Source organism: Callionymus lyra, chromosome 6 (assembly GCF_982586985.1).
Source record: "Callionymus lyra chromosome 6, fCalLyr1.hap1.1, whole genome shotgun sequence".
NCBI classification, from domain to species: Eukaryota; Metazoa; Chordata; class Actinopteri; order Syngnathiformes; family Callionymidae; genus Callionymus; species Callionymus lyra.
This window is the reverse complement of record NC_141823.1, coordinates 27,891,468-27,916,664: the sequence shown is the minus strand read 5'-3', so window position 1 is coordinate 27,916,664 and position 25,197 is coordinate 27,891,468. Positions and strand designations below refer to the sequence as shown.

Below are 25,197 nucleotides of genomic sequence, written 5' to 3'. Positions count from 1 at the left end.
TTACTACATCAATACATGCCGAGTATATTTGTCAACTGACTACATGTCAGTAGGTAATAGCTCTGATTTAACCTCCTTATAAGCTTTTCTTCTGCACTGGAGGTTGAGGCAGACAATCTTTTCTCTGACACTCTCTGGAATGTTTTGGATGCCATTCAGAGGGAATTCCACACATGTCTTCTATTCAGACAGAGACTTTGAAGTGACCCGCTTCCCATAAAGACTGTCAGTGCCGGGCATAGAGATGATTGTTATGCACTCCACAGGCTTTCTGCCCCACTCGGCCTTCTTTCTTTCACAGTCTTCAATAAGGAAAAAATGTACGTCCACCTCAGAAATAACCTACTGTTGGTTCATCTTCTGTGAACCTCATCTAGCCATCCGTCCGCTCGATAATCATCTGATAGGTGGAGACCTCATTTTGACGAGTGGATCGTTTGAACTTTTCGACTGACTTCACTGAAGTCCAGGTTTCGACAAGTTGTGTAAGCGTGTGTGTGGCCCATCCTTGTGCTACGCAATAGAACATAAACACATAGGCTGCTCTCTCACCTTTCTCTGTTTTCTTCCCCTCAGGACTCTCGGGGAGGCCTGGGCCCAGTTGAAAAAGAGTCTTGCTGACGAAGCTGAGGTTCACCTGAAGTTCTCATCCAAGGTCGTTTATCACCTCCCTTACTTTGGTCAAACTCTTTTGTTTGCTTCTGGGGTCTTGCTACGGTTGAGGGGTTTGTTTTTTTAAACTACAGCTGTGGTTAATGTAGCTCTCCCCAATGAACCTACAGAGAATAATCACATTTGTTTAAAGTTAAAATCTTTGATATACGTATAAGAAACGCATTTTTGGATGCAATTAATGTACGTGCATTAAATAGCAACAAGTATTTTTGACATCATGGTTTAAAGATGACTCATGTATAACAAGATATATATGCTATACATTTACATAATAGGAAGATAAATATTACCCCATTGTGGGACACATAAGATTAATATCTTACAGAACTCTTTGTAGCAGGTCAGCTGTACCATTTCTAATGTAAAATAATACACATGTGGGACAACATTGTTTTTTAAATTGTTTGTTATGACAGGATCCTCATGCTAAAAAGATCTACTACAGGATAATTATTATCACCCCAAACACAACCGGTAACTTTGAGTATCATGTAATATAACAGGCTAATTGAATATTATAGGCTAGCTATTGAAACGCTTGTGCAATGACAGGCTATAGCTAAGGGTTATAGCTTAGCATGTTGTTGCTAAATCGCTGTAGAAGGCTAGCTTTGAAAACGTCTTTGAGATCTAAACTAAGGTTCAGTTCCCACAACTTTCAAATAACCGGCGTTAGCAATTTATTCAACAACATGCTAGCTTAGCTTGTAAATTCATTATTCCACTAGCTTTTCTAATGTACTGATTGGTTTTATTTATTGCCATAATATAAAAAACAGCCAAATTACTGAGCACATTAACATAATGCTTATTCTATCTTGACTACTGTCGGATTGTTTGTTTTATTATTAATGTGGGCTTAAACCTAAACTTGGTACAAATCAGTCCTTGGAAAGTTAGTATTTACTACATCTTGGCGACTAGTTACACATATTGTGGAATAGAACGAGGAAACAGAACATTCTGAATAAGGACCATTATTGTAGCTAGTTCAAAAGAGCAAGACACAAACCAATGATCAAGACAAGTCATACCTTGTCTGCTGAAACTAAACACTGATTGTAGTTGAGCAAGTAAATATGCAACAAACTGCTTGCTGGACCTCTTCCTGTATGTCCGTGTAAATATAGGAATAATAAAGCTTTAGCCTTAAGGACTATCAGACTATCACTATCAGACTAAGATTTTATCATGTATTGTCAAATTATTATTCTGCACTATAAGAATTAGAACGCCCATATCATGATGACTTTCTATGATCTTTTCCAATTAAAATTGAATTTCAATTAAAACAGAACATTTAAAAAGAAATCAGTTAATAGTATCTTATGGTTTTTTTTGCTGATATTTATCATTTTTTTACTGATATTATTAAATAATTGAATATTAATTAAGTATTTTTTTTCTCTTCAGCTCCAGAGTGAAGTGGAAAAACCTTTCCTGACCTTCCGGGAGAACTTTAAGAAGGACATGAAGAGATTTGACCACCACATCTCTGACCTAAGGAAGCAGCTGGTTGGTCGCTACGCATCAGTGGAGAAGGTATGAACACAAACACGCTCAACTATGTGCCAGTCACTGATGATACTGTTGTAATCCTTGGTTACACAAATCAGCATTTCCATGAAGCAATGCTTTGCTGATTGCTCAAGTTCCCCAAATAATGAATCAAAATCTTTCTCTGTCTGGTAGATGAACATATTTATCGCACAAAGGCCTGGTGAAAATAAAAAGCTTTACTTATACCTCTATTTTTTGTTTATTAAACGCCTACAATTTTTTCTGAGACCAGTCCCACGTGTTACTTTTGCATTTATATGGACATTCCTCTTTGTGTGGAAAGATAATCGTCACAACAAAAAAAGTTTTTTTTTTCTATTCTATTCTATTTCCAATGAGAGAAACAAGGAACTCATCTCTGTAAACTCAATCACAACTACAGCTATACTAAAAGTGCTCAAGCCTCTAGGGGCCTCAAAGAATGGAAAGGTACTTCTATTATCATTATGTGATTGTTGAAAAATATATTAATATTAAAACGACTGAAAGTAAAGCGTCAATACGAGTGTAAAAGGGTATAATAAGTCCATCACCAGCCTCACAGTTGCTCTCTCAATGATCTAGACGTATGAAAAGAACACATGCATGTCCTCTCAAACATCTGATGTGAGATCTTTGAATAAAATAATGAGAAAAATGTAAAATCATATGTATTCTTTAAAAAAACTAAAAAGACGACTGGGAAAACAGTATAAATATTTAACATAAAGTTATATATATTTGAATGTATGTGTTGTTCACTTTTATAAATATATAAATACATTCATATACACTTGTGATAAATACAGTTGTTTTCAACACAGTCCTCCAGATTTTAAGCAAAATAATAGTATTTCAAAAAAGCTCAATTTGGATCTTTCATGTTATTTTCTAATGTCCTTTTTTATATCCATATAGTGTCCATGTATAACCTGGAGAGTAGCTGCTTTGAATATATTCCACATCCGTATTATACTCTAGTGAAAACAAGACATCCCACTGTGATTGTTTTGGCACACATTTTTCTTTATTTTAAGTCGACTTCATGAGTTCATGTGAGGTTAAATATTGGTCCCTGTGGCAAGTTTATCTATTAATATCCTCAAACAAGGCGTTTATTCAAAATGAAATATAATAGAATTGGAACCTTTATATTGCAATACTGTAAAAATGAAATGGAGCATAGGCTGACACTGTACAGGAACGGTGATACCATCTTAAATGTTCTGACACACCTACAGGCGTCTCTCAATCTGCTCCACATAACATTTTGCACTAAAAGGGCATCACCATTGTGCCAACTCTCACTGGAGCCAAAATGGAGTAAATGCGGTTTATCGGACGATCTTATCTGGGGAATAAATACACACAGATGTGCCTCTGTGACTCTGACAGGCCCGGAAAGCACTGGCCGAGCGACAGAAAGAGCTGGAGCTGAAGACTCAACAGCTGGAGATCAAGCTCAGCAACAAGACGGAAGAAGAAATCAAGAAGGCTCGCAGGAAGTCCACACAAGCAGGTCAGAGTCCGGGGTTAAAAGGTGACAGTGCAGGTCGCCAGTCTCATCCAGCTGCTTGTTTTATTGGACAGCAGCTAGTTTGTGCTCTCATGTGTGGGACTGATCAAATGGAACTAATTGTAAACATCTACGTTTCTACCTAGTTTAGTCAGAATATACACATCACTTTTTTAGCCTTTGTTTTGGTCTAGAATTCTATTGTAGACTCCAGCAACAAATAAAGTCCCTATAAAGTCAAACTTGTTTGAACTGAGGAAAATGGTTCTTATTATTTAGGTGTTTTTGTGTGGAACAAATCACATGACCAGTTTTATTTTGAGCGGCGTGTAACTTATAAGAATTTTAATCTTGTGTTTACGACCATATATAATACGACTGGTTATGCCTTCTACCACTGGAGTTCCTGCACCCTTATAGTTATTTCGAGCTTCATAAAACAGAGCGTTCCATCCAATAAGAAAATCAATGAATGACTGTGGCATTGAAAAGTGCTCTGTCTGTTTGTCTTCTTCAGTACATATAGTGTTGCTTGATAAGATTTTTGATTTCTCAACTACCATGTTACACTCTAATGTCTGTACCGTGTGAGCCATCTTTAAGAGAGGAAGGAAATGAACAATTTCTTTTGAAAATAATTGGCACAGACAAAAAAAAAAGACACAAATCTGGTGATTACACAAGTGTTTCTAAAATAAAGTACATTTTCGATTGATTATGGAAAATGATTTGCAAAACCAAAATAACATTGACACATACATGTCAATCAGTTTCTTTGCTACTTCTTTATTGCAAATCTTTCCTGCATACACGGTTAAATGAATACTCAATTTACCCAATAAGTTGGATTTGTGAACATAAAAATATAATACATGTCTTTTTAGTAAAGCATCTATTAGTAATATTAATATATATTGATATGTAATAGGTAATAAATAGACTTGTTCATTTCAACTCTCACTTAAATGTATTTTATGCAATCACAAAGAAACATATTAATTTGGTATCAAGGTTTCACTTGCAAGTGAAAAGAAGAGGCCATGTAGGAAGACCATGTTTAAGCTTTGTGTTAATATTGTGTTGCCATGTGTTATAGTAGTTGGACAACTATAAAGACTCTCAAATCAATCATTACCGGTATTTATATCACTAGTTTTGTTCATCTAACACATTAGCATTAGCATAATATATTGTTACAATGTATGTCAGGGATAAACATCAAACCCTTTTCTTCAGTAACTTTGTTAAGCATCTTACATCTTAATGTAACTCCAGGTGGACTGACGGCTAAAATTCTTCCTCTAAAACAACTGTCCACAATAGTTTCAGTTATAAGTCTGATGGTAGGAGTCTCCGGCTGCCGTGCTATCTTTCACAGGATATACAGAGTGTGTTTGAACCTTCCTTGCTCTACACCCAGTGGTGACGGCTTATAAATCAATGCTATGTGTTTGCATTCTTGCGCAGGTTTACACTGAAGGCAAACATCTGAGCATGTGCAGAAGCGACCAAAGAAAACAGTCGAGCTCTTTTTTTTATTATGACTCTAAACTGACCTGGCTTTGAACTCCAGGAGTTTGTCTCTAGACATGAGTCATGAGCTTTATCAGCACTTGAATTCATCTTAAGGATGGGAGGGAGATTAAGACATTGGGAATAGAAGCGAGGGGTCAAATACCTCCTTTCCTTCCTTAATCACTCATATTTAGTTAGACTCTGATAAGTTGGCTTTGACTGATGCAGTGTACGAACAACTCTCAGATGTGGCTCTTGTGTCAGAGCTCATGATGTTCAGTGGGATTCTTCCTGACCCTTTCTTCTTTTTTGGTTCTGAAACGGACTTGTCAGTTGCTATGCGACTGCTAATTGTAAACAGATGTAGACCCTCTGCTGATGTCATGACTTGACTTTGCACGACCACGTGCTGTCACACAAATGTGCAAAGACTCGCACACACACATGAACACACAGCAAGTGCTTATGCAACTACACAGAGAGCAGTGGTCGTTGACCGTGTCTGGCTGCAAGCAAAGACTTGTTTTTGACAAAGAAACAGACTATTATTCCTGCTGTAACACAAAAATATTTATTTTCAATTTCTCCAGACCTTAAGGTTTCACTGAGAACCTTTCCCTCCTCTTCCTGTTTAGTTTATGGGAGTTGTCCCGTCTGAAGCGTCATTGTTCCACTCTGCATCCTTTTGTTACTATAGCAACAGCTCAACGCGAATAGAAATACTCCATTGTGCATGTAAACCACTTGTTATCTATTCATTCATTACACAATAGTTTACCAATGGGTTGAGAAGTCACAGAACCGTCATAAACAAAGCAGAATTCATTTCTGCTGCTTACCTGCAGCATGATAATAACATGGATTTAACACTAAGAGTTGAATAATATTCCATTTATGAAACAAACTACATTAATTTAAACATTATGTAAGCATGTTGTCACCCTTTCTTTGAACCACCACTTCAACAAAAAGTATATTTAGGTGTACCTATTTTATACTAAAATGTAAGTAGTATTCTTTAAACTTACTTAGGACATACTACACTTCAAAATGAAATGCTGAAATACACTTATAATTAAACTCAAGGATACTTAATGCAATGTACATCAGTTCAGTATACTACATTTTTATTTGGGCAACTGTATTATGGTGGTGATCCAGAAGTAAAACCCCCATTGTGATCCACATGTGTATGATCATGTGATGCTTCAGGTCTATATCAAATAGTATGTGTGATCATTTGCATTTCATTTATGTACCTTTATGACATACACACACAAAAGGTTGTCAGTTTGCGTCACACGTAAGACTGTTAAATGAAGTGCATTTTAGCAAAATAATTAATAGAAGAATATACCTACTACACTGGTAGTATAGAGAATAGTATACTTTGAGTATACTTGAAGTATACTTCTCTCTAAACTAAAATATAGACTTGGAGTGTATGCCTATTACACTGGTTCTTTAGATATGTGTATACCTGAAAGTATACTTTTGTAAAATTTAAATGTTCCAATTTTGTCTAAAGAAGTACAAATTTGTAAACTTTTAGAGCAAAACAAGTTTGCATTATTTTTGATTGTTTCAGCGCTTTGTGACCCTGGTCTGAGAAAGGCCTTAGTATACTAAATAGCAACGACCACAAGAGGGCGTCATCCACTCCAAAAGTTTTTCTTTAGCTAGCAAATTGTTGTTAATATGGTTTCTACAAGAATGGATTGAAAGCTATCATACAGTAGTCAATCCATTTTGTGTATGTTTGTTTTTTTCCAAGAGTTCCCAAACCACTCTAAAAGTATTTTCCTTCAACAGGGGATGAACTGGTGCGCTGTGTAGATCTTTACAACCAGTCACAGTCCCGGTGGTTTGAGGAGATGGTGACGACCAGCTTGGTAAGTAAACTAGCTTCCACTCTTTCAACCTTACTTTTGAACCAAATTATTTACCATATTTTCCACACTATACCGTGTACTGCATTATAAGGCAACCTATCAATGAATGGTCTGTTTTCTATTTTTTTTAATAAACAAAGGGGTCAGGATTATAAGGCAGACTGTCGTTTTTTTTTGTTTTGTTTTTAAGTGGGCCTTATAGTCTGGTAAATACGGTACAAAACATGCTTTCACACTGGAACTAGCTTGTTAACACAATAATTACTTCAACATGTGTTGGGCTTGGCTGCCTCACAACAACAATAAATGTCAGGGCCCTCAGACACTCAATGAAGAGGCTAACATGGATGCTTCTTCTTAGGAGTTGGAGCGTCTTGAAGTGGAGCGTGTGGAGATGATCCGGCAGCACCTGGGTCAGTACACCACGCTGCGGCATGAAACCGACATGTTCAACCAAAGTGTAAGTCGACCAGCTTGTTGTTGTGCTGAATGGGATAATTAATATTGAGCTCATAGTTGAGACAGATGTATTTAAAGAGTTAAATAAACGAGTTAACAAACAGGCTTGAAGTCGTTTTGATTGACACAGTTTGCCAGTAAAACAGCTTGAATTATTACATGAAACATTAGAGTGAAGTGAGCAGGTGTTGCATTTGTGACAAACCTTTATTTGAAATATGACTGTGATCGTCCACTAAATTTATATTGACAAAACAAAATCGTATACAATTTATCTGAATAAACCCATTGTTGAACAGATTAATTTGATTTTAAAATGTTATTTTCATTTGCAAATATATCTCAGATTAAACAAAAATATATTGATATAAAGTATTAAGTCATTAAAAACAATTATAAATGAATGCCACAACTACAAATTTACACTTTTTTATAGATCCTATTAACTTGGAACTGTTTCTTCTTTTGTTTATATTTAAAAAAAACGTGTTTCAATATTTCATATGAAATAAAATCACCTTTCCTTGCTAATATTTTTTAGATGGCCCAAAACAACAGTATGTAACGTGCCCCCTGAAAGAATCAAAGAGGCAAATGTTTTCTCAAAGTATCGAGTTGAACGTGTGCTGTTCCTCTCCTCCACCAGACGATGGAGCCAGTGGACAAGCTACTTCAGTCTGTGGACCCAGTGAAAGACAGGGAACTGTGGGTGAAGGAGAACAAGACTGGAGAGATCAGACCAGTGGACATCGAGGTATAAGAGCCTCAGTGAACCAACACATGACTCTGATCAAACGGGTCGACCCAATAAGGCGATGGATATTGTCAATGTTCAGGTCGGAGAGTGTTACCATATGCGAGCTGACAGCCGGCTTCACGACACTTGTGTGTCGAGGCAAAGCACCAACTGTGGACCTTCATGTGCAAATAGCTGTTGTGTTTCTGCTCCGTGAGGTGTGAGTCGTCCTATGGCTTCAATGATTTACATTAAAGCGGCTTTGCAAAGAACATAAAAAAAACATCTTCATCACTCACAAATATCAGCCAACAACCATTTAAAGAAAGTTCAGGAACATGCTGATCGATGCTAACATGAAGCACTTCACTCCTGAACTCGTTTGTTTGCCAGCCTGGACTTATTTATTTATATTGTTTCTCAGCTGCACTGCCCAGTCGGACAAAAAAGAGGAAAAGATCCACGGTCCATTTATACACCACTGTTGTGGATCAGCTGTTTGTTTGAGCAGCAACACACCATGACCAACATATGCGTTTTGGTACTTTTGATTAAGAAACATTCCACTCGCGTGTTCCTCTGAGGCCGGTTACATGAGGGCTTGTAAACTGTGATGTCGTCTGCTGACATAAATCGATAAGATTGTTCATTAAAGTGTGTCTTTGTGAGTTTTTTTTTTATTATTATTGTTTTTATTATGGTATTATTTTATTATGTTAAGTCTGAGTAAGAAGTTACAGGAGTTGTGTTTGGTGATTTATTAGATTTTAAAGCACACTACACCACGAGCAGATACATGATCAAATGTGTCACACACTGTAATTAAAGGTGGAGGACGCTTGTAAGTATTCATTTTTATGTGTTTGACATCTGTTGATCAGACAAATTGTTGTGGTCTATTGTGAGATTGATGCACTTTGGTCCAGTAAAAACATGTTTTGGATGCCTGACATTTATGCATATGGAACAAAAACATATTGATACATATGATTCAATATATTGAAAATAAAAAATAAATTTGATTACAATGAAATGTATTAGAAAATATATCTCAGTAAGTTGGTTGAATCCTCTTCAATTGAACGAGCTCATATCTTAATGAAAGAAAAAGAAAATATCAGAATGGGCAACAGAAAATCAATCATGTTTTAATAGAAAATATTCATTTTCCAAAAATACATCTTTTCACTCACTACTTGACATCAGGTGAGTACATGGGTGAACAGATCTACAACTAGCACAATATTTGAGAAAAAGAAAACATTCCAGTCTTATTTATTTTGAGGAAATCGTTAAGATGGTGATAATGTTTAAAATACCAAAAGAAAAACCTACAAGTAACAATGGCATTTACAGGAAAATGTACAAACAAATGAAAATATTCATGTTTAAAAGAGAACAAAAACATGAATTCTAAGAACATTATATGCAGAGTTGTTTCTTGTTTTCTTTAATTGATTGTTATAGGATGAAACTTTGCACTATGTGTGCCAGGGCTTCACTTTCTGGGTATAAGAACAACTTAAATTGGCTTTTTTTAGCCTTGTTTGTCATCCACACAAAATTATCTGTAAAACGAATATTTTGGTAAGTAAAAAGTAAAGACAGTGAAAAATAAACGTGAACAACATGTTACTTGTCAGGTCCTCTTTTTGGGTTAAAAATATCTTATTAAAAATCCATTATATCCACAAATGAGAAGCTTTATCCACTTGACTCTGTATTAACATGATATAATCCATCCTTCCAAAACTTTTTTTTTTCCAGATAGCACCTTTGATCTACTTTCTCTCTATAAGTACTTTTTACCTTTTTCTACTCCACCATGAGCTTGTTCAGAGAGTTGAGATAGGCTGGGATGAGCGAGCTCACTGACTCATTGTCGTCGTTGATGATCTTCTCTCCTCTGCCCTCGGAGCCAACAGAACTCGGGGATCGAACCAGGCCGGGGTAAGGTGTGCTGTAACCCTGCGAGAGGAAGAAGCATCTCAGTGTGTATCTATAGCACAGGGTTTCAGCTAAATAGATACTCAACTAACAAAGATTTCCCCTTGTGGGATTAAAAAAGGAAAATCTATCTATTTATCTATGGTCAGGACTGAACTATAGGATTTGATTGACAAGTATTTCCACGCTTCATGTTTCTGCACTTGGATGGAAACTTTTTTAAGGCAAAGGTGTGAATGTTGCTACTCACAGAAGAGTATCCTTTGCAAAAGCTGCCTCTGTTCTTTGTTCGGATCTTGGTCAGCGCCGACTCAGCGATGTCAGCTCGCTCTTCAGCGTCGTCGAGCTCGTGGACTGTCTTCCTGTACTTGGCTAGGTTCATGTTAGCTTGCTCCTCCTGCATGGTGCAACCAAGGAGAAAAATACTAAACATCACAGACCTACAGTATGTAATAGAAATTATGTTTAAAGGGTTAGGGTTAGGGACGTCATCTCAGAACTAGATAACATTTTAAATATTAGTAAGTCACTTTTCTATGTATCTTTTGGAATTTAACGGGGAAACGATAAGTACAAGAAGCCTGAAATTATATTGCCTTTAATAAGCAAAAAATAAACCAGTATTGGTTGCTGTTTGCAAGGATTTGGAAAACAAATCACATATGTGTTGAAGGTATATTGAATACATTTGGAAACTTTTTTTTGGAAAGTATTTTTTAAAAGAGAGTACTTAATGGAGGTACCGATAGAAACCCTTGTGTAATTTCTGGGTCAAGGTGACCCAGAGGCCCGAAGGCAACACATGGATACCTCATTTGTTTACGTCCACCGGGTCACCTTGATCCACAGATTACACAAGGGTTAAGGACAAGATTATAAATGAGTGTACTTATTGTTTTTTGTAAGATTGCATTTTCTCTCTGAATGTTTTGTAACTATTTGAAAAGAATTGAAAGAAATTCTCAGCTGCAGGGAATCGTACCGCCTCCTCCACTTGTCTCTTGCAGGCCTTCATCTTGGTCTGCAGCCGCTCCACCAGCTCCTGCATCCTCAGCTGGTTCTTCTGGTCTTCCTCGGACTGGAAGAGCAGCTCCTTCAATCGACGTTCATTCTTGCGGAGGGACTTCACGGTCTCGGCGTGTCGCTTCTGCTCGGTGTCCAGCTCCAGCTCCAGCTCCTTCACCTGCACAGGTCATTTGTGAAGAACTCCCCACCATCAACTCATTGGTGATCTTGTACCTTCCCCTCCAGCTTCTGTATGATCTTCTTGCCTCCTTTCATGGCTATCTGCTCGGCCTCCTCCAGGCGGCTGCTCATCTCCTTAATCTGAGCCTCCATGCCTTTCTTGACCCGCTCCAGGTGAAGCGTGTGTTCCTGTTCCAGGCGCAGCTCCTCTCCTACCCGAGCCAACTGAGACACCTCATACTTCAAAACTAATCCTCCTTTGCAGTGTCAGGGCCTTCTTTCAGTCATCAGTCTTACCTCACAGGCGGCTTTCTTGATCTTCTCCGCTGATCCCCTCAGCTCGCCCTGCAGCTCCTCGTGCTCCTGCTGGAGGGTTTGAACGTCCACCTCCAGCTTCCTCCTCCCGCTGATCGCAGACTGCAGCTAAAACGCAAATGTTTGTGTGAATAACACAAAAGCAAGTCTTTCGACTGTGTGTGTTGTTGCACCGACCTGGTTGTGGAGGTCGTTGTACTTGTCGCTTGACTCTTGCATCTCCACCTCCAGGGCCTTGCGGGCTCGCTCTGTGCTCTCCAGCGCTGACCGCGTCTCCTCCGCCTCGCTCACCATCAGAGCCAGTCGACGCTCCACGGCCGCCTGCTCCTCCCGATGCTCCTCGTGGCTCCTCATCTCTTCCTCCAGCTGTGCCTGGAGCTCCTAAAAAACCAAAGGACCGTCACAGTCCATTCTTTGACGACATAAAAATGACCAACAACACCGACCTTGATCTGCTGCTGCGTCTTTTTGCTGGTCTTGTTCAGCTCCGTGTTGCTCTTGGTCAGAAGATCCACCTGAAGCTCCAGCTCATTGATGTCCACCTCCAGTTTCTTCTTCAACTTCAGCCCCTCAGTCCTGCCCTTTATCTCCACGTCCAGACTGGCCTGCAGGGACTCCAGTGCTCTCTGGTGGCTCTTTCTAAACATAGATCCACATTAATCATCAGACGTCTTTAAAAAAAATAGACAAAACTACACACAAAAGTAATTGATCACCCACAACTCAATAGAACCAACTATAGCTTATTTAAGCTTTTTTTCATGTTTTGAAAATGTGCGTCCCAGCATGCATTGCAAGTCTTAAATATTAAGTATATCCTTAAATCAGTTACATAATCTGTGTTTTAGGTATTTAAGTGTTGTGTTCTGCTGTAGCTGCTCTATAGGTAGAGTCTTATTTACTGATGGGTTTTATGAGGCCTCACATAAAGCATCTGTTGTATCTCGATACAGTGTCTTAATTTTAAAAGACCACTAGATGTCAGTCTCTGCTTTATAAGTCATGGCTCTGATCTACTAACACAATAAAACCTCGTAAACGTTTGACTGAGAGTGCCATCTAGTGGTCTTTTAAACTGTATCATGATACAGCATCAGCTGCGTCATGAGGCCTCATCAACCCACTAGTCTTAATTGTTTATGAATGTATTGATCGGTTGTGTTTATTTTCAATGTTTATTATATTACATATACTGTTACCAATTACATAATCCTTTGGGCTTAGAGATCAACATAAAAAATAAACTTGTCTTTTTGAAGTTGCCTCATTCATTTAGACTTTATTGACTCAACTATGTACAATTATTTTTTTTTACAGACCCTGAGATTATATTTGATGATATCATATGGTTAACTATTTTAGCTTACTTTTTTGTAAACATGATAAAATAATCGTTTATGTCATCAAGTTTTATATAGTTAACTAATACTTAAATAGTTTAAGGAACAGTTTTTTTGAGATGTTGTTTCCTTTTCGCACTTATTAAAGAGATCAAAAGTAAATAATGATCAAATTATTAAAGTATCTACACAGTGAGGATGTTAACATTGTTCCTGGTACATTTGAGAAGAGAGTGATGGGCATTCACTTGAAAGTGTTTTCTTTTCATTGGACTAATTACATGATTCTCTATTGATAAATAAATCTGACCCTCAATAGTCTTTGTGTTTTGGTTGATATAGTACATTTACGTTTTTTGATTTACGTACCTTGCTGCATCCATCTCTTCCTCCTTCTCCTGAAGTCTTCTTTCCAGGTCTCCTTTGGCCTGAGACAAATCCAGCTGAAGTCTCAGCACCTTCGTCTCTTCAGCCTGAGGACGAAGAAGTCACAATCTTTTGACCCCACCATGTATAAATAATCCTCTACTGATCAATCTTTATGCTATTTTGTAAGATTTTACTCTTGTATACAGACAATCTTGAAAGTAGTTTTCCAGCTTCATGAAGGTGCAAGTTGAAAATTATTTAAAAAATGTACCTCTAAAGCTGCCTCTGATTCTTCCAAAGAGGCTTGCAACTCTTCTTTCTCCATCTCTATCTTCTTCTTGGCTTTCTGGAGTTCATGCACACTCTTCCCTCCATCCGATAGCTGGTCTGTGAGGTCAGTGATCTCCTCTGTGAGACAAGAGAAGTTCAATTGTCGTCCGGTGTCACTGTAGACATATGAATCTATACCCTGGTAGGCCTTGTTCTCTCTGCGGAGAGCTTCCAACTGCTCCAGAGACTCTTCATGTGCCGTCTTGAGTTTAAAGAGTTCACTGGCGTGTTGTCTGCTCTCTTTCTGACAGCTCTCCACCTCGCTGACCAGATCTTCACATTTCTGCCTCCACTCAGCCAGCTGCTTCTCCAGCAATCGCTGCTTCTTATCCAGAGCCTGACCACAGCTGTTGGCCTGCCGGGAGGACACGTTTGTTCAGATCAGAAGAGTACAAGAGTTGAGATTCATTCCCACCTTCTCCAGGTCCATGCACAGTTCCTCCACTTCACCCTGTAGCCTTTGCTTGGTTTTTTCCAAGGAGGAGCATTTAGACTGAGTGGCTTCCACTGCTTCCTCTGCCTCTTGAAGGCGCAGCGCCAGCTTTTTCCTATCATAAACATTTGGATTCATCCTTTGAGTCCCCAGCAGAGTTTTGAAAACGTAGGTTAATTATTACTTTGTGTCTTCCAGCTCATCCCCATGCTGGATTGTGTCAGTCTCGTGTTTGGTCCTCCAGTGCGTCACCTCGGTGTTGAGCTTGGAGATGAGACGCTGCAGCTCTAGTTTACTCTCCTGCTCCTCCTCCAGCTGCTCCTTCAACACCTCACATTCCTTCCTCACGGCGACCAGATTGCTGCCCACTGCTTGTTTGCCCTGACAAACACAACATGATGTGGTCAATGGGAGATGTTCGGATCCAGGACTAACATTCTTTCTCACCTTGATTTCTTCTTCGAGATGTTTTTTCAGATCCTCCACTTCAGACTGAAGCAGAATCTTTGCTCGACTAAGTTGATTGGCTCGACTCTCTGCTTCCTCCATCTGACGACTCATGTCGGCATTATCAGCTGACGGGTCACACAAACGCAAGTTAATACAGCAACATCATCTTCAAAATCATTGTAGTCATCATCATCATCAGTATTATAATCGTCGTCGTCAACATTATCATCATTATCATCATCGTTTTTATCATCATCATCGTAATAAATATCATCGTCATCATCATCATCATCATCATCATCATCATCATCATTGTACGTATCATCATTATCGTACGTATCAACATCATCATTTATACATCAACATTATCTTAAAAATCTATTATCATCATCGTAATCATCATTATTATTGTCATCATAATCCTAATCATCATCATATTTTTCAACATAATCATAATCATAATCACCATCAGCATCGACATAATCATCGACATAATCATAATCAACCATAATCATAATCACAATCACAATCATAATCATAATCATAATCATAATCATAATCATAATCATAATCATAATCATAACCATAACCATCATCATCATCCTCATCCTCATCCTCATCCTCATCCTCATCCTCATCCTCATCCTCATCCTCATCCTCATCATCATCTACATTGCCATCAATTTTCTCCCTCATCATTATCCTCATGATAATCCTCAACATCAGTGATTGTCATCATCATCTTCTTCATCGTCAGACCATGACTCCTAGAGATGATGTAAGAAACTCACAAACCTGTCACTCTGATCTTGGACACATTGAGCTCAGTCAATGTTCTCTGCAGTTCATCAGCTTTCCTGATGGTGTCGGACAATTGCTCCTCCAGCTTCTTTATCTGGTTGTCAGACGATATCTGAAGGAGAAAAACAAAGCATGTGTTTTAGTTTTGTGAACTACATTGAATTAGTGATAATCTACCCATGTTCTCAATCTGAATTTAAATAAATACTGTTTGTCACTCATTTTAGTTGCTCAACATAACTGACCTTTGCCTTCTGCAGGCTGTCAAGTGAAGCGGTCAGCTCATCCACCTCCATCCTCAGACTCTGCTTCTCCTTCTCTAACCTGGCTCTGGTCCGCTGCAGAGCTTCACACTGCTCGCTCAACTCAGAACTCATGTCACTGTGGCGCTTCCTCAGTGTGGCGGCAAGCGCTTCCGACTGGACAGAGGATTCGTCTAGGTCTCGTCGAAGACGCTGCAGCTCCGCCTCTCGCTTCTTGTTCACTTCCATCTGCAAAACACACCAGCGAGTATGAAATATCTCCACCTTTGTTTTATCAGAGCTGGTGGATGGATCGAACTTTAGCATGATGAGCATGGGCTGTATTCCTCACCAATGAATCTCTTTCATTTTCATACTTTTTTATTATATATAATATATCTAAAAACATCTAATTCTAAATCCTCTGGTTGACTGTTCTAAAGTCAAATGACACAGAAGACATTTTATAAAGGGCCCCAAATGACCCCAGATTTTGAAATATAGAATTGCAATATTTCGAGTCAAGAGGTTGAATTCATCCACAGGGATATGAGTCTGTGTTATTAACGTCTAAAGTAAACTGGCCCATTATTCCTCATCTAAACAGGGGCTCGACTTTATTTTAAAATTACTTTTCAGATGATGAAAGACAGGTCACATGTGCTCTTGCCAACTCTACACAGCTTTTGCGAATCATGCTGCAGGACTTGGATCGACATTAGCGGCATGTTTGTGGAGAGTCATTCTGCACCAGATGCTTCTCAGGGAAAAATATAAGCAGTAGAAAATCTGTGATGATATTTTCCACATGACACTGTTGAGAAATAAGTTGCTATTATCAAACATATTGACCGTGCACAACTGCATAAACAAATGCCACTCCTGCTTATGTCAGTATACTTGATAATCAACTCTGACTCAGTCATTACGTTCAAAAATATTTTATTTTCCTTTTTCTCTTTTGCGATCCAAAACTGGTTTACGAGCAGAAACCCGTAAATGTCAGACGAGCTGTAAAAGTGTCCAATGAAGATTTAAGAGGCACGTCGAGGTACATTCAATATCACCTGCGAGGCTCTGACTCCTCCCACTTCCTCCAGTCGATCCGTCAGGTCATCCAGGTCTCTGGTTAAATCTGCCCTTTGCTTTTCCACCTTGAAGACACGGAAAAAAAAAACATTATTCAAAAAGACATTCAGAATGTTATTATTATGTATTTACCTGAATTGAACTAGGCTACACACTCTATATAACCATGGCTACCATGGGACAGAAGCATTCTTTCACACTTTTGGTAAAAGTCCCTTGGGATTTCTACAAAACTAGTTTGCTCTTGCCATTGAGATCACTCATGTGTAAAAATGGTTTAAAAAAGTTAGTGTGTCGTAACTGAATTAAAATGTCAATTTTAATATACATTCTTCAATTTTTGTCATTTAAAAAAAATAGATCTACTGATGGTTCTTCGCACACGCTTCTGGACCAGAGGAGAAAAATCTTTCTTTCTTCTGACCACTGACATATAAATATATATACATGGTAAATGTTGCTTGTTAGGTCGCGGCTCTGAATAAAGCTTTTAAAAAAGCACCTGAAGTACGACTGAGACCTTTACTCTCTTGCCCCTAACAAGAGCATAGTGCCCTGATGATTTGTTTGGCATGCTTTCAAATTTGAAATGACTGACCTTCACAGCAGTCATGTGAAGCTCAGCTCATCCTGCTCCACAAGTGCCATAAAAGCTTCTCTAATAACACATGTATTCTATCTGTGCTGCTGATGTATTTATGATCCCCTTGCACAGCTAAAAAGATCCTCCTGTCGCACAGATGGAGAGAGTTTATGAAGTCGTTCATTACATGTGCAAACACACACCATTTACAGCAGCTTCAAACAGAGGGAAGGAGTGAGCTTTGCAAGAGAATCCCTGATGGCAGCGACGGGCCAGAGACGAGGGATACAAGTAACGACTACCTAAAGATGCTGGAGGGCTTTATGGGCTAACTCCAAGTTATAATACTTAGAAAAAAAACATGTGTTCTCTAAGTAGAACAATAAATAAGATAAGCTAAGAATAAACAATTAAACGCTCCACTTTATTAAAACTTTCATTTCGCAATTTTGCTGGCATTTGTGTAGATTTGACAGGGCTATGGCGCCACTTACTGAAAGAGGATGGAGGTGGAAGTGATGTAGACAAATGAACAGGTTGGTAGTGTTGAGAGAGAAATGAGGCTGCTGCTTGTGTTTTGACTTAGATTGGCAGCCACAGTGCGTGTTGACAGTGCCATGATTGAAAGTACACTAAAAGAATGTGAGAATGTTTTTGTAAACCATAAGTAGAACCATTTAAAAAGAGTTACAATTGTTAAGCTTGTGTGATGGTGGCACACAGATGTCAATAACTTGGATTTTGTTTTTCTTGGTTTGTACTAAATACTACAACAAATTCAATTGTCTGTTTGTACAAAACTCTCTTTTAATTGAAATTTTAACATTAGAAAATGTGCTTAAGCCCCAGCCACTAAAAAAACACTTTGATTTTCTGGATATGAAATCTCAGTTACCCCAATCACACCCAGTAAAAATAAATATATAAATAAATCGATGCTTCGATTAAACAGAGCAAGAGAATGAAACTAAAAATTCTTGCTGTTTAAACAAGACTGAGATGAAAGAAATTGTATCTTTTCATTTCAAATGTCTTTAATGTCTGTCAAAGTTTCAAAATGCTAAGTAACTTTTTTTTTTAATAGTCAATGATCACAGGGATTTGAAATAACATGTTACAGTCATTAAACAGTCATCGTACTTTTTACTCCATGCCTTATAATTCCAAGTGTCACAACCAATAAATCCTTCTTAACAACAGGTCTTTGATGTTTTTAAAAAACTGGGGGGATGTTTTTTGCAGCGCCTTTTGGAATGGAATATTAGATCTTCATTTCATCGGTTATAAGACATTTTTTGGGAGGAAATTTTGAAAATAAAAATGTAGGAAGCTCCTTGAGGTACCGTGTTTCTGTAGTGGGGGGCTTAAGGTGTCCCAATGATCCCAGGAGCTATGTTGTCAGGGACAAGGCAGGTCCAGGGTAAGGAACCAGAAAAGGAGTAGAGATGAAGAAAAATTGAACCCAGTTTTTTGGGGGGTACAGTGTAATGCCTGCTGGGAGGCAGCGTAAGGCGGCGACCTAGGCGATCCTAGGGTAAGGTAGGAGCTTGAGCTGGTATATGAGGCTGAAAGGTTCTGGCTGGATATAGTTGGACTTACCTGACGCACAGTTTGACCTCAATAACCAGTACTGCTTCCTAACTTACCATACTGTAAATCAGACTAGTTTCAGACGGTTGGACTGCAAGGTCTACCATTTGTTGCCAGTTTTGTACGGTGGTGGTTTTAGGATCGAGAGGCATCCAGGTGAGGCTACGAGTAGAGCCCTGACTCCTCCGCATTGAGATGAGTCAGATGAGGTGGCTTTGGCATCTAAATAGTAAACCTCGCTGGTAAAGTGTTCAAGGCATGTTCCAATGTTAGGAGAGTGGGAGACCAAGAACATGCAAGTGTGACTTCGTCTCTTAGCTGCTGCCCATGTGACACTACTGGGGATAAGTGAACGGTTTTCCTCTAAGAAAGATTTTAAATGTATTTTTCTCTGACAGAAGAGTAATTGATGGCGTCATTTAAACTCTTTTTCTATAAGATAACCTGAAAAATAGAACTTTGTCTAGAATGTGTTTCCTACATTAGCTGCAGATACAACCTGTTTTTGCTGCAGTGCACGATTAGTCACAGGTACATGATCTTGCTGTGTATTACTGCTTTACGTGATCCATTGTCATGATAAGAACCAAGAATAAATCTCTTTTAAACTAATTTGACATTTCCGGTGTGCGGTGTTGTACATGTGTCTGTGAGGGGTCCGGGCTGTCGAACCTCCCCCTCCTCCTGATGCTATCTCCCATGTGCGACCTGAGAGGCAGATCTTAACAATAGTGAGCTTGTCTTCAGCCGAAGTATGTCGTGTTTGAGTTCCTGTGAAGGCGAAGATAAAGACCTGCATGTTCTTGCCTGCCTTTTTTTCTCTCTCGCCGACTCTTGGGGGTTGTTGGATGCAATTGTGGGTTACTTCCATTAGAAATACCACCCAGAGTGAGACGAAGTTCACAGATCTGTCCCTCGGGGCGCCTGTCACTCTATTCAACACTCTAGGCAAAACGTGGTGAAACCTTTGCCGACTGTACTTCGGCATTGAGAGGAAAACTCTGTGGCTTGAACACACAACTGCTTTAAGACGCTCTCAGATGGAACAACAAGCACTTAAAGTGCCCACCCCATAATCCTCTTGTAAACCAGACAAATAACTTTACACACTCAATGCTTCTCTTGCAGCCGCAAGGTGAGGAAGTTATGAGAAACAGAAGGAGGGATGGAATGAATGTTTGTGTATGTGTGTGTGTGTGTGCTTCGTTGTCGAACATTGAAAAAACAAAAGAGGATGTTGGGGCTCCCCCTTAACCTCCTGGTTTGTCCTGTATGTTAATCAGAAGCACACGGCTACTCTCTCCTGCTTGTTATGACAGGTGCAGATGGTTTGGGGAGGTGGGGGGGCATGTTTACCCCACCGGCTGCCAAAGAATCGCAACACTTTTAAAAGCTGAATGTTCAAGATTCTCATCTGCCCTGCAGCCCGGCGGAAAGCTTTAGGGTGCATCTGCTCTTAGTTTCATGCCGTACAGCAGGATCAGGTTATTATTGGCTGACTAATCCATCAATTATCCAACCTCAATAGATTTAAGATGTGTTAACTTTATACATTCAGATTTAAATCTGTTTGTAATTAGTTTGACATTGTATTGCTATTATCTACCTACACTCTTGTTGACTATGTCTGACGACTATGTTGAGTAGAATTTTGTTTAGGGTATTTTCAACTCTTCAATCGGTTTAAAAGCAAGTTAAGGTTAAGAACCATTAAACACAGGCATATTTTTAAGTAAAAATTCTATTGAAAATAGATTTGGGCCACACGATTTTGTTTGTATTTCATGTTGACTTCAAAAATAAAAAATATATATATATAAAATAATAATAAAAAAAAAATCTAATCATGAGAACAGTGTATGTTAGGTGTTCTGAGGGAGGTGTGTTTTTGCTCACTTTGTCACTGCGGTGAAACATACCTTGGCTCGAATAGCTCGCTCAGCGTCCAGCTCCTCCTCCAGCTCCTCAATGCGAGCCTGAACACAGACATAGCTTGATATGAGTTATGATAGATGAAACTTTGTCAAGTTAGGCAGTCGTCACAGTGTCTCACAGATCCAACGGGTCGTCGCCTCTGGGATTGTTTGCTATTTTAGTGTTGCACTTGTGTGGTCAGCTTTCCTCGTAGACCACGTTGCTCCCTGAGGATTTGGCACGCCTCTAGCTTTTTCCTCAGGTAGCAATTTAGGGTAAGAATGTCTGTAGCCACAGTCATTATCTGTACTTTGACCCAGGGCTGCGTCCGGCCCGGGACGCAAAAATGCGTTGATGCCATTCTCTCGACATTCGAAGAATTTGTGTGTTTGCTTTCTCTTGGTTTAACATTGCCTTTTGACACTTGACAGATTTCCTCTGAATCCCAAACATTGCCTGCAGCTCAGGGTCACGATAGTGATCCACTCTTTTATTGCAGGGGCACAGACTATGGTGTCTCTGAACAGACTTTTGTCAGACCGGAACAAACAAGCAGCATGTAAAGTAAAACAATGTTTACTAGATAAATTATAGAGTACATTTGTATGGATTATTCTGATTAACATTTTTATCATATTTACAAGAAGGTTGTGAAATTGTACAAGTTGTATTAATAGGCAATAAGTTAGCATCTTGCTTAGGAATTTTTTTCTCTCCAATATTTTATCTCAGCGTGTATCTCTGGTACCTGCCAGTTTGCTGTAAAAAACTGGTAGGAAACTGCCAGGAAAATGTCAAGTTATTACAAGATTTTCTTGATGATGCATGTGGTTTGACATAAAAATATACTCGTATATATGGCAAGCTACGAAGCATGTTATATGATGCATATTAAATCTTGACACCTATATTTAAGCTCCTCTGACTAAATCAAAGTTTTGTATTGGAGCTTATAACCCAATTCACCCTCTGGTTGGGTTCATTTGTATTTCAAATAGATCTTTTTTAAGAAAGTATAGGTTAATTTACTTTGCGTGGATGTTGGCTTATCAGGTTACATTGATAATAAGATCTTAACTTTTAGCTTCTGTACCCCAGATACAGTAGCATTTTGCATTTTCTTTTAGTGATTTACGTTGTTAATTAACATAATTAAATGTTCCATTTAGAACTATACTAATAAAATATTCATACAATACTGTATACAATCGTAATAATTTGATCATTTTATTTTTCAGTTGGATAACTGGGGCCAGAGTGATCTTTGTAGATTTCTGCATATAATAACCTAATAGTCCTATTTGAAACTGCACAATATAAACTTTTGATGTGAACAATGAGAAAATATAACCTTGTCTTTTTGCAAATACAAAGTAGTATTATAACCAGCATCTAAAATTATATATTTTTTGCGACTATGGATAACCAAAAAAAAGGAGATACAGATGGATTTAAATGAGCCAATCCACAATGAAATGCTTTTGGAGAAAAAGAAGAATGACATGAGCTCATTCCTCTTTAATCATCTTGTCAATCAGTTTTGTAGAGCTCTAAATGAAGGGTTAAAGCATACTTTAGCTGTTAAATTGCCAACAATTGCAATCAAATTGATCCGATAAACTTAAGGCAAATAAATCAAGAGACTTGTCGGATAACTGATTTATCATCTTCTGTTATCCTGTGCCAGCAATGCCTTTTTCAGCCGCTAATAAAAAGTGTTGTCAGTTTCATTTCTCCGTGTTGTGTCATGCTCTGATTCTATCTTTGGGCTTAGGATGTGAGTACGAGTAGATCCATATCTCCAGGCCACTCGCAACTCTCTATCACCAGCGACACATTGCTCCACACACAGGTCAGAACATGAGTCAACAACTCAATCAAAAGTCATTTTTTATTAGCACTAACTCAATAATTGCAGGTTGGTAAGCTTTAAGTAGAAAGCAAAGATGTACTCACATGCCAGCACAGGACCTCTGCAGAGAGAACCGCCATGGTGAGGCAGCAACAGCCCGACTGACTGAAGGTCTTTCTCTCTCTCACATCAGACATGATCCCTAAAGCATTACACTGTCCACACCCCCCTGAGCACGCACACCCGTTTTCTCTCTTTCTTACACATTAACGGTCCCTCGCTATCTGTTTCTTGTTAAACTTTCCATATCCTCCGTATAAATACTGTGGCTTCAAATGTAAAACTTTAAAACATCTAAACCCACAGCAGTCAAAGGGGTGCATGAAATGTACTGACAGAAATGTTTTACATTCACCTCACAAAGCTTTTTTTTCTCCATGAAGGTGACTCTAATCTAGATGATTTTAGACTGATTTGTGTTGTGAAGATATGATCTAATAATAAAATAGCAGAGAAAAGGCTGCTGAGTTTGATCTCTATAATTGTATGTGCTTAAAGTTAGAGCTATTCTTTCCCCTTGCTGCACTCTGAAACCATAATAATTGTCCAACAATTGCAATCAGATGTGGCCTCATAGCTGATTCCTCTCTCATGTGTCTGAGAGGATTGTCAGCAGTGTGGGTAGTTATTTCCTGTGTGATCCCCCCTGGTCTCTTGAAAGGGAAAACAAGAGTCAAACAACTGGAAGTCCTGCCTCTGAACCAGGAGAAGAAGCCTTGCAGGTCTCCAGCTGTGCACACTGTACACACATGACCAGCGGAAGCCGGACTCTGAAAAATTGCGGCTGGCTCCTTTGAAGTAACTACTTCATAATTATGAATACTACAGATATTTAAACACGGTTTTCACACTTGGTGCCTTGCTCTCCAACAGGCTTACACATTGCTATTAGGTAGTTTCATGAACGTCCGAGTGCAAAAATTCACAGTGCTCAGCAATGTTTGAAGGCCTTTGACCATCTCTCTTGCTCACTGTTAAGAGGTTTTTAGATCTGAAGATTGGTATGATATGGTATCTGATAGTGTTTTGTATCTGGTTTTATTTCATCCACACCTTGAATGATCTAGCTGTATTGCAGTGAGTGTTGTCCACAGAAATGGCAACAATGTCAGAGCACAAATAAGTTTTCCTTCACAGAAATTAAATTGCCCTATTCTAGCCATGTTGGAGCATCCCAAGATAATCACCGACCTGGCACCAAATGTCACAGTTATAGTAAGAAACTGTAGCTTGTAGACCTCTACAGGTCTGAGTCCCAATTCTGAAAATGTCACTCAGAGAAGATTACCTTTTTGACAGACTCTTCTCTGCGTCGTTTTGATAAAAGGCCTTTTTTTCGATGACTTAAGCCTGTTTTAACAAGTCAGTCTCAAGTAGTCCACCTCAGCTGCCATTCAACATGATGTGGCAGGTCACTGCAAACTAATGTTGCTGAGTGACATTCAAAAAAGAGTTGATGGTCATTCTGGACAGTGGACAGAGTGGCGAAGGGAACTGTATGTGAACTTGTCGATTTTGAAAAAGCTTTCGATTCCATAGACCCTGTAAGTCTGTGAAACATACTGCTTTTATATGGAAAACCTGAAGAAATAGTTATAGTTGTCAAAAGTTATTTAGCTTAAAAAAGTCCATGTTAAATCAGGTCTTTGACAAGGTTGTGTTTACCATACTAAGAATCGTATCCAGAGGGTTGCCCAAGACCGATGAATTGCCGATCTTTTGTTGCTGCCCTAAATGCCAGGAAGCATAAAGGGCAGTGAGTAAGTTAGTACTAGTCAGTGAAGAGCTGTTTTTTTTCCCAGCCATCCTATAGTGACTTAACCTTATGCCCACTATTTGAATGTCAAGTAAACACCTTGTTAATATCTCCTTAATAGGATGATGAATTCAACAGACACTTTTCTAAACAAGAAGGAACTCTCTTGCCTGCAGCTAATACAAATCTCTGCAGAAAGAATTCTGACCTGCTCTAGTAGAAGAACTCACATTTCTCCGATCCTTTAAACTCTTCACTGGCTGCCAGTTTCTTTCAGGATCCATTTTAAAATTCTGTTTTTTACTTACAGAGCTATTCTTAGTCAGGCTCCTCCTTACATCAGGGATGATCTGAACCAGCCTTACACCCCAGCTTGGGCTCTAAGGTCTGTGGATCAGAATCTATGGATGGTTCCTGAACATGGTTCAGGACCAGAGAAGAGAAATTCTTCCAGGCTGTTGCTCCTAAGGTTTGGAACGATCTTCCTCTCCCTCTGCGCTTGATGGAGTCTACTGACTCCTTTAAGAAACATACTTATTCTTATTTGTGCTTTTCCCTGATTTTCTGAGACACCTGTGATTGTCTTGGCCTTTTAAAGCATGTATTTTA

The 25,197-nt window shown here is 38.8% G+C and overlaps 2 protein-coding genes across 5 annotated transcripts in view; one reads left to right on the top strand and one right to left on the bottom strand.

Annotated features, from left to right (window-relative positions):
* The window catches only part of gas7b (growth arrest-specific 7b), a 33,195-nt gene extending 24,195 nt beyond the window's left edge, over positions 1 to 9,000 (top strand). Inside the window, exons 9-14 of the mRNA XM_087794589.1 lie at positions 577 to 655; positions 2,089 to 2,217; positions 3,610 to 3,733; positions 7,058 to 7,137; positions 7,499 to 7,597; positions 8,243 to 9,000. Of these exons, the coding sequence (XP_087650715.1) occupies positions 577 to 655; positions 2,089 to 2,217; positions 3,610 to 3,733; positions 7,058 to 7,137; positions 7,499 to 7,597; positions 8,243 to 8,356 (625 nt within the window). The 3' untranslated portion in view covers positions 8,357 to 9,000. The remainder of the gene's footprint in view (positions 1 to 576; positions 656 to 2,088; positions 2,218 to 3,609; positions 3,734 to 7,057; positions 7,138 to 7,498; positions 7,598 to 8,242) is intronic.
* Positions 9,001 to 9,464: 464 nt separating this feature from the next.
* The window catches only part of LOC148078021 (myosin heavy chain, skeletal muscle), a 32,151-nt gene continuing 16,418 nt past the window's right edge, over positions 9,465 to 25,197 (bottom strand). For 2 of the 4 annotated variants that reach the window (XM_087794582.1, XM_087794580.1), the window contains exons 6-21: positions 20,926 to 20,982; positions 16,812 to 16,898; positions 15,748 to 15,993; positions 15,497 to 15,614; positions 14,699 to 14,826; positions 14,436 to 14,632; positions 14,234 to 14,366; positions 13,760 to 14,173; positions 13,489 to 13,592; positions 12,226 to 12,418; positions 11,957 to 12,160; positions 11,762 to 11,887; positions 11,519 to 11,689; positions 11,262 to 11,462; positions 10,530 to 10,676; positions 9,465 to 10,300 (exon numbers count right to left, since the gene is read on the bottom strand). In XM_087794582.1, the coding sequence (XP_087650708.1) occupies positions 10,148 to 10,300; positions 10,530 to 10,676; positions 11,262 to 11,462; positions 11,519 to 11,689; positions 11,762 to 11,887; positions 11,957 to 12,160; positions 12,226 to 12,418; positions 13,489 to 13,592; positions 13,760 to 14,173; positions 14,234 to 14,366; positions 14,436 to 14,632; positions 14,699 to 14,826; positions 15,497 to 15,614; positions 15,748 to 15,993; positions 16,812 to 16,898; positions 20,926 to 20,982 (2,679 nt within the window). In that variant the 3' untranslated portion in view covers positions 9,465 to 10,147. Of the gene's footprint in view, positions 10,301 to 10,529; positions 10,677 to 11,261; positions 11,463 to 11,518; positions 11,690 to 11,761; positions 11,888 to 11,956; positions 12,161 to 12,225; positions 12,419 to 13,488; positions 13,593 to 13,759; positions 14,174 to 14,233; positions 14,367 to 14,435; positions 14,633 to 14,698; positions 14,827 to 15,496; positions 15,615 to 15,747; positions 15,994 to 16,811; positions 16,899 to 20,925; positions 20,983 to 22,876; positions 24,169 to 25,197 lie in introns of those variants that run through there. The other 2 variants (XM_087794583.1, XM_087794581.1) reach the window with 2 other exon arrangements.